This window comes from Silene latifolia, chromosome 2 (genome assembly GCF_048544455.1).
Source record: "Silene latifolia isolate original U9 population chromosome 2, ASM4854445v1, whole genome shotgun sequence".
NCBI lineage: Eukaryota > Viridiplantae > Streptophyta > Magnoliopsida > Caryophyllales > Caryophyllaceae > Silene > Silene latifolia.
The window spans coordinates 115,460,296-115,470,038 of NC_133527.1; the positions used below are offsets into that span (position 1 = coordinate 115,460,296).

At 42.1% G+C, this 9,743-nt stretch overlaps 1 protein-coding gene across 1 annotated transcript; it reads right to left on the minus strand.

Annotated features, from left to right (window-relative positions):
• Positions 1–1,087: 1,087 nt before the first annotated feature.
• LOC141641203 (uncharacterized) lies at positions 1,088–1,555 on the minus strand. The gene has a single exon (XM_074449874.1). The coding sequence runs from the start codon at positions 1,553–1,555 to the stop codon at positions 1,088–1,090; it is 468 nt and encodes a 155-aa protein (XP_074305975.1).
• Between the last annotated feature and the right edge of the window lie 8,188 nt (positions 1,556–9,743).

The window sequence follows — 9,743 nt, forward strand, 5'->3', positions numbered from 1 at the left end:
GAGATTTACGGGAGAAAGACCTACTTGTAGAGAAAGTAGATACATTGTGTCTCGGAGATTCATCCCCTTGCCTATGATTCTTCTTGAAGTTAAAAATTCTCTTCGTCTCACTCACTTGACGATTACGTGAGGGATTCTTGCAAAACCTACTTGTTGGCTAGGCACGTGACCGTTTACCAAATAGAGGAGTCTTGCACTTCTTACGTCCAGAAAAAAGGAATGACTCATGATCACTTGGATCCTTATGGGCTTGGAAACAAATAGAGGTGTTGGTCGTGTCATGCACCAATAAAACAGGGAAGCAGGAATTAGGGGCGACAACCGTATGGTCTCCTTGGAGGATTTGAGAACCAGAAGGATATAAGTCGTCACAAATAGAGAAGGACCTCGAGTTAACATCCCCAATAAAGGACTCCCTCGAATTAACAACATGAATCCCATTGATGGCTCTAGAACAAGAAACCGTGTCTTCAATTACCGTGTCTTCATTTACCACCTCCATCTTCAGTTTCCGCTTTTTATAGCGTCTCCTCCTCTTCTTTCCCTTATAATGATCTCTTGAAATTCCTCCCTCCTTTGTGACCTTGGTATTAAGGATCCGAATTATCATAGTAGACAAGTCTCTTTTATTGTAAAAATTCACCTTACTACCTTGAAGCATTTTTTGATAAGCTTGTCCGGAGATCCTTAGCCTTGAATTTCCTCCACCCTTTCTTGAGAACTCATGAACCGAGTTTTTAGGAATATACTCGTTATCACCTATTTAAGAGTCTTTGTTATTGTGATCCAACTCAAAATTAGGAGAAGAATTTTCTTCGAGATTTATAGGAATACCATCGTCCGAAATGCATGTATCCATGACAGTGGAGTTAGAAAGTGGAGAAACGCAAGAGCCAAAAGAAGACCCCCCATTATCCTTAACTAAGGTGTCCGCGATATTTTCATCAGGGATAGGTCTTTTACTTTCTCTAGCAACCTCACATGACAACTGGTCCTCTATACTTCTCTTACCGTTAGGATTAATAGCCCGTAGATTCTTGCCAACATTCAGTTCTCTAAGGATATCATTATTCTTAGGTTCAAGCATTTACACGGTTTCAAGATCAGTTTGTGCTTCCATGAGCATATTAGTCTTCATACAGGCTATAACTCGACGAAAAAGAGCCTTAACATTTTTTGGGAAGTACGACAAAACCAAAGAGCAGAAGTTTATAACTACCTCATACTCATGGAGCTTGTTAGCGCAAGCCGCTAGATTCAAATTTAAAGATATTGCTAGTTGCAATACAGATTCAGCGTCATAATCCTCCATCGATTTTAAAACCAAACATAAAAGTCGACATGCCATTTCATAGCAGCCGCCAGCAGAGTCAAACATATTTTGCTTAAAAAAATCATTACCCCTCTCCTTAAGAAATTTAACCTTACTCAAAAGGGTTCCTTCCATTGGTAAGAAAGAACTAAAAATTGACCAATCCTCCTCTTTAAACTCGCCATTTCCATGTGCAATAACATAGTGTTTTAGGAAAATTGCATTAATAGAAATGGTAGCCATAAGTTTTCACATAAACAGCCCCAACTCGAAAAGCTAAGATAAAAACCTTTAAGAAGTGAAAATTAAAGCAAATACTCTTCTAAGAGTAGATTATTTGTTAAAAAAGAAAACCAAAGAAAGAATGTAAAAAACAAGAGCTCGCACACAGGAAAGTTCGGAAAAGCCACCGCACCCAACCCAGCAACACCATTTAGACCCACCCTAAGCCCACCCAACTCCCACTCCTCTAAGAAAAACCAGCAGCATCACCATGTTCCCAAAACCCAAACACCCAGCAGCACCATGTTCCCTTCAATACCAACCTCGGACAATACCCGTCAACACAAACAAAGACCACCAGCGAAAGCCAAACAGCCACCCCCGAGACAAACCGAACACGGACAAAAACACACAAACATGACAAAGATGAAAGGGAGGCCGAACCTGGGAAAGGGGACACTTACCAGAACGCAAAAAAAAAAAAACGATTAAAAGACTTCGAAACTGAAAAAGAAGCATCAAACATTGGAAAGAATACCAGAACACAGGGACGCCCCTACGCAACCTGCAACGCGCAATCAATCCGCATACACCTTAGAACGCAAACAAAAAACCTCCCCCAAATCCCCAAAAACAAAACCAGATTGCTAAAAACCATCGATCAATTGATTTCAGATAAAAAATCATCATTGGATTGATTAAGAGAACATCAACCACAACCATAATTGCTAAACGGATGAACAAAGAAGACGATGGTGAATCGTAAAGACAAACCACAGGCAGGAATGAAAAACGATCGAAAAAACGAAGGGAACAAGGGAACTAAAAGGGTGAATGGAACCAGGTTAAAGAAGATAAAAGAAGAAAGGAGTGGGAGGTCGCCGCAGATAGAGCATTGAAGACGGCCCCATCTCCGGCGAACACGTGAGGCTCAAGAGGGACGGTGGGTGGATTGGGGTAGCAATAGCTTCAAGTTTGGGATTTTAGGGTTTTTTTTAAGAGAGAAAAAAGAGGGGAAATCGCTGAAAATGGTTGAAGATAAATTATGACCATTGAAGCACATCACGGTGAAATGGAATTAATGTTAATATTGACAATCATATGGTTGAGTTGGTTGCTGGAGAATTATTACTGTATGGGCATTTAAGATACTCGTAGTGCTTTAATAAAGTATTTATTAGGAAACTTCGGGACGAAGTTTGTTTTTAGGAGGGTAGAATGTGATACTACTAAAAGTTTCGCATTTTAATATAACTTTGTTTATGTGTGTTTAATGCAATTGGTTATCTTTACTACTATAAGTTATACAATTAAGTAATGTGTGTGATTTCCTTCATAGTATGAGCTCATAAAGATAACATTTGTATTAGCATGTATGGTGTCAAATTTAAGTAGTTTGAGTGAACTTCGGCGACGAAGTTCTTTTTAAGGAGGGAAAATTGTAATACATACCCCGTATATTTGAAGACTTAGTTAAAGAATTATCAACGGTAAAATGTAAAGGAGTTCCATTTATTAAACGACTTTTATGAATTTAATTTATTAACTTATATTTTATGATCTTTATTATTACTATTTACCAATTTATACTTTTAATGAGGAAATGTGTTTTGAGACGGGAATCCATATTTTACGCTTTGTTACAATAATAATAATAATAATAATAATAATAATAATAATAATAATAATAATAATAATAATAATAATAATAATAATAATAATAATAAAAATAATAATAATAATAATAATAATAATAATAATAATAAAAATAATAAAAATAATAAAAATAATAAAAATAATAAAAATAATAATAATAATAATAATAATAAAAACAAAAACAAAAATAATAATAATAATAATAATAATAATAATAATAATAATAATAATAATAATAATAATAATAATAATAATAACAATAATAATAAAAAAAAAACCGGCCCTCTCTCTTGTTTCTCTCTCTAAAAATCCTCTCAAACTGCGATTGCCTAACCCTAAGCTTCGTAGCCATGGCCCGGGGCCGACCGCCTAGGGTAGCAGTGCCTCCTCCGACTGCTACCATTGAGGACTCTTCCACTGTGACTATTGAAGACGAAACTGAAGTCTCAGTGCCGATTGTTCCGATTTTGGCGGACTATGTGAACGCGGCGCTGGGTTCTGATAAGCCACATCCAACTGGACCTTCTTCTGGATCTGCGACCAAGAAACCTTCTTCTGGGTCTGCGACTAAACCTGCTGCAGAGGCTTCTACTTCGAAAACCTATTCACAGGTCTTGAAGAGTTCCTCGAAAGGTATGAATCTCTCTTATGTTCCTGTTGTGGATTCCTCGGTTACCATTGATGAGGATGATATTGTCAAAGAGGTAGAATACTGGCAGACTACTTTAGTGGGTACTGTTTTGGGGAAACAATCAACTCTTGTTCAAATTGAGAGTCTTGTCTCTAAATACTGGACACATATCACCACTCCTGAGATTATGTACTTTGCAAAGGGTTGGTATTATTTTCGCTTTGCTTGTGCAGAGGATATGGAAAAAATTAGGTCAGACACTTGGAATGTTAATGGGTTTCCTTTGGTGTTCAAGCCGTGGAGTCCTACTGTTGTGGATGAGCTTACCATTACTCATGTGTAATACTCCGTATTTATATGTCTTGGGGGTACTCTATCGAGTAGCCCTTACTCTGTCGAGTATGGGCAAGTTGCGGAATAAAATAGTTTCTGACCTGTTGGGCACTCGATCGAGTAGCTGGGGCACTCGATCGAGTAGGGGGGGTACTCGATCGAGTACCTTGGGTACTCGATCGAGTGTCCGGTTTACGGGGAGTTTTTCGCGGGTTTTGTTAATTATGCGATTAGGGTATTTAAACATAATCGTCGTTGTTTTAATTCACTTTTACCAAAACCTAAAACCTTTTAAGAGAGAAAGCGATCATCATCTTCCTAATCGCATCCTTAACAATTCCGGAGTTCGGACGGTCGGTTCGTGTCGTAGTTCGTGTCGTTGGATTCCTTGCGTCGAGGGTAAGCTTTTAATATGATTTATATAATGTTTTGCTAGGTTTGGTTAAACCCTAATTTAGGATTTGGGGGTTTTATGAATAGTAAGTAATTGGTAGTCTTTATGTGTTATATGTTAGGAGGAGAATTCGTAGAAGAGGCGTTTTGAGACAAATTTGTAGATACCGTCTGCGTGTTGTGCTTTCCAGGTAGGATTTCCTACTCGGTATTAGTCCCATAATGGGATATTGGTGATGTCTTTGTAGTTAGTTGCTTGATATGATGATTGTGATTGTGATTGTGATTGTGGTTGTGTTTGTTGATGGTTCTCGAGATGCGTTCTCGGCTGAGTGGGGTCACTTGCGGGAGTGATCTCACGCCCTAGTTTCGCCCTTCGTGGAACCCGCCACGAAAGGGGATGTGCACATTAATGGACAGGGTTATCGCTCGTTCGATGAGCGGGGCTTAGGTGGGAACGGCTGCGGTCCCCCATCGCGGGCGGTCCAAAGGACGATCGGTATTGAGATGATGGGAGTTGGTGGTGTATGTGTGTGTGTGATTCGATTCAGGTTTGTCTGTTTGTCTTATTGTTGTTATCTATATTGATTGTGTGATTAGTCTTCGACCCGGTGTTGTTTTGTAAACTGCGGTGATCCATTCGGGGATGGTGAGCAGATATTGAACAGTATAGAGATGATCTTTGGGATAGGCTGGGATGGCCATGACATGACGATAGAGTCTTCCGCTGTAGTTTAGTATTTATTTACATTTCAGTTGAGAACAGATAGTTTGGAATAATGTATTGTACTTTCAGTTTGGTTTCGAGGATTGTACTTATTCATTAAATTACTTATAATAAATGTTGTTTCTGTTTTGTCTATTTGATTATCATACCTCGGGCAACCGAGATGGTGATGTCTTCATACCTGAGTGGTCCTGGTAAGGCACTCGGAGTATGGGGGTGTTACAAATGGTATCAGAGCGACGATCCTGAAACCTGTAACCAATGAACTTAATGAACATAGGGAGTCAATTAAAATGAACCCGGGGTAAAAGTTGTAGGAGCTAGTGCAAAGGCTTGGGAGACGTCCTAAAGTCGCGGGGGTCGCCCTACAACTTTGAACCGGTCACATGGGGGAAATGTGTGTTGAGTCATGTGTGTGCTTAGTAACTTGCGTAACAATGTGATGGAATGTGTTGATGGTTGGATGTTCGAATTGGAAGTTGATGAGATGAAAGAAAAGTAATGTTATATAAATATACATTGTTAATGAAATGATAGCATGATGGAATGTTTTACAACGTGGCAATTAATAGCATGATTGTTATGATATAATGTGATTTATAAAGTTAGCATGTTAGTATACGACGTAATATGCGGGTAGCTCTTACGTATTGGGGGTACTTGATCGAGTGAGGCCGACTCGATCGGGTAGGTTTTTAGCGATTTTGAGTCCGAATCGAGTTTTGGGGCACTCGATCGAGTAACTAGGGGTACTCGATCGAGTAGAAATCACTCGATCGAGTAGCCTAGATACTCGATCGAGTGGGTTAGTGATCGAAAGGTCTGTTTGGTTCTGGAGTTTGGGTACTCGATCGAGTACATGGGGGCACTCGATCGAGTAGCCCGTTACTCGATCGAGTGGGTTTGGATACTCGATCGAGTAGGTTCTGGGCAGCGCGTTTTCGTGTTTTGAGGTTTAGTACGCGTGTTTATGTTTATCCCTTTCTTATATAGCTTCAAGATGCCGCCCAAGAGAAATGCTTTGTACGCGAGAGCTGAGCTTATGACTACGGATGACATCGTTAAGATGTTGGAACACCAGGACGCTCTTACTGAGACCCTGAAGAGAGTGAATGAGGACAAGGATAAGAGTAAGGAGAAGGAGGTTGACCATGCTAAAGTCAGCCTCTATATTGCGAGGTTTAACCCGAAGGAATACAAGGGAGTTGAGGAGCCTAACCATCTTGATAGTTGGCTGAGGGAGATGGAGAACATACTAGATTTAGTTCGCTGTCCTGATGAGATGAGAGTGGATCAGGCTGCATTCTATCTGAGGGAGGCAGCTGGCAAGTGGTGGGATTCCGTGAAAGTGAGTGCCAAGGAGATATATACCAACCAAGGGTTACCTGCTATTCCTTGGGAGGAGTTTCGTAGGGGTCATGAGGGAAGGAGTTCGTGCAAACATGTGAGGAGTAAGTTGAGAGAGGAGTTCGACAAGTTTAAGATGACGGTTTGAGATGTCTGTGGGCTGAGTACTACAGGCGGTTCAATGAGAAATCCGGATATCTTTGAGGATATGGGTTTGAGTGAGGAGAATCTGGCTTTGAGGTTTGAGAGAGGGCTAACCACGAAGATTATGGATAAGTTACCCGTGGGAGTCCTTACTGATGTGAAGGAAGCGTATGAGAGGGCTGGGAGAGCTGAGAGACTAGTGGAGATGGCTCAGGAGAGGTCAGGTGGAGAGAAGAGGAAGTCTGAGAGCGAGGGTGGTGGCCAATCTAATTTCAAGAAAGGCAACCACAATCAATCTAAGGGATTTTCGTCTGGGTCTGGGTTTAGTGCTGGAACTTCCTTTGGGCGAGGTCGTGGGAGTGTGAGTAACAGCTGGGGAGTGACCTGCTTTGGTTGTGGTGGCGTAGGCCACAAGAGACATGAGTGCACGAGCGCACCGGGATATTTTCAGAGACCTGCACAGAGCTTTGCGAGCAAATGGACCCGGTGGGATCATGGCCAAACCGGGAGGTCGAGTTACCAGTGGAGGCAACCGCAACGGCGGTAATTCTTATGCGAAGACACCGATGAACAACAACAACAATCAAGGGTCGGGTGCTAAGCCGACCGCATCGCTAATCTTGTCCAGGGAGGTGGGCAGAAGACCGGTGGCAAGTTGTTCATGATGGACAAGAAGGCAGCTGAGGAGGATGCGCACGTTATCACCGGTACATTCCTTGTTAATGGTATTCCTACGTTTGTTTTGTTTGATTCGGGGCTTCTCGATCGTTCGTGTCTTGAGTCATGTAAAACAGTTGGGTTTGAGAGTATATGAGTCAGTTAGGGAGCAAGTTTTCATACCTTCAGGTGAGTCTGTATCGTGTGGGAGGTTGTTTAGAGATGTATCTTTGATAGTTGGGCAAGTCGATTTCCCTGTAGACTTGCTAGAGTTTCCTTTTAATGGTTTTGAGATGATAGTTGGGATGGATTGGCTAGGAAAGTATAAAGCTAAGATAGACTGTCATCAAAAGAAAGTGTCCCTAAGAGGTCCTAAGGGTGTAAGTGTGTCTTACCGTGGGTTTCTAGTCAAACCCAAAGTTAAGTTGATTGCAGCTGTCACTTTGAAGTCGTATCTGAGGAAGGGATGTCCTCTGATTTTGTGGCATGTGAGAGATGACCGGATAGAGAGCCCGACAGTTGAGGAGATACCAGTGGTGGGAGAGTTTGCAGATGTCTTTCCAGAGGAGATTCCGGGGTTGCCACCGAAGAGGGAGATAGATTTCAACGTTGAGTTGAAGCCAGGAATGGGGCCAATCTCTAAGGCACCGTACCGTATGGGTCCTAAGGAGATGGAGGAACTTAGGAGACAGTTGGATAATTTGATAGAGAAGGGGTACATTAGACCAAGTGTATCGCCTTGGGGAGCACCAGTTCTATTCGTGAAGAAGAAAGATGGGAGTTTGAGGCTGTGCATAGATTACCGGGAGTTGAACCGTGTGACGATAAAGAACAAGTATCCTTTGCCAAGGATAGATGACCTGTTTGATCAGTTGAGTGGTGCAACAGTCTTTTCTAAGATTGATTTGAGGTCGGGGTACCATCAGGTGAAGATTAGAGAGGTGGACATACCAAAGACAACTTTCACGTCGAGGTATGGCCACTATGAGTATGTGGTGATGCCATTTGGGTTGTCTAATGCGCCGGCGGTGTTTATGGATTTGATGAATAGGATCTTCGAGACGTTCTTGGATCGATTCGTAGTAGTGTTTATCGATGACATCTTGGTCTACTCTAAGACTAAGGAGGAGCATGAGGAGCATCTGAGGATCGTGTTGCAGACTTTGAGGGATCATGAGTTTTATGCTAAGCTGTCCAAGTGTGAGTTCTGGTTGGAGAAAGTTGCCTTTCTGGGGCATGTAATCTCTAAAGATGGGGTAGCTGTGGATCCGGCGAAGATTGAGGCAGTGACAAAGTGGGAAGCACCAAAGAATGTTGCTGAGGTGAGGAGTTTCTTGGGTTTAGCTGGATACTACAGACGGTTCGTGAAGGATTTCTCCAAGATAGCTAGACCGATGACAGCATTGATGAGGAAAGAGAACAGGTTTCGTTGGGATGAGAGTTGTGAGACGGCGTTCCAAACCTTAAAGGAGCGTTTGACCACAGCTCCTGTCTTGGCATTACTGCGAGGAGCGAGAATTTCGAGGTCTATACAGATGCCTCGAAGAATGGGTTGGGATGTGTGTTGATGCAGAATGGTAAAGTGATTGCCTATGCTTCTAGGCAGTTGAAGCCTTATGAGGAGAACTACCCTACTCATGACCTGGAGTTGGGTGCAGTGGTGTTTGCTCTCAAGATTTGGAGGCACTACCTTTATGGAGCAATCTTTAAGGTATTTTCTGATCACAAGAGTCTCAAGTACATCTTCACGCAGAAGGAGTTGAACATGAGACAGAGGAGGTGGATGGAGCTGATTGGTGATTACGACATGGAAATCATCTACCATGAAGGGAAGGCCAATGTTGTTGCTGATGCTTTGAGTTGAAAGAGTGTACATTCCTTGTGTACGGCTCTCTTTGATGAGGCCGAGGATGAGGTGGCGAGCTTTGCGATTCATATGATGCGAAAAAGGAGATGCTATGGGTGATATGACAAGACACATGGAGTTTTATGATGATATTCGGGATAAGCGGGCTTTGGATCCTAAGATAGTGGAGTGGAGAGTCGGAGTAGAGAAAGGGACAGGTGTCCTTTTCCATTCATACAGACGGTAGCTTGAGGTTTGATGGTAGGTGGTGTGTTCCTAATGACGAGGAGTTGAAAAAGACAATCATGACAGAAGCGCATTGCACACCATATTCAGTTCATCCAGGTGGAGACAAGCTTTACAAGGATTTGAAGAAAACGTTTTGGTGGCCTGGATGAAGAAAGAAACAACCGAGTTTGTGTCCCGTTGTTTGACATGCCAGAGAGTTAAAGGGGAACAGAGAAGACCACAAGGT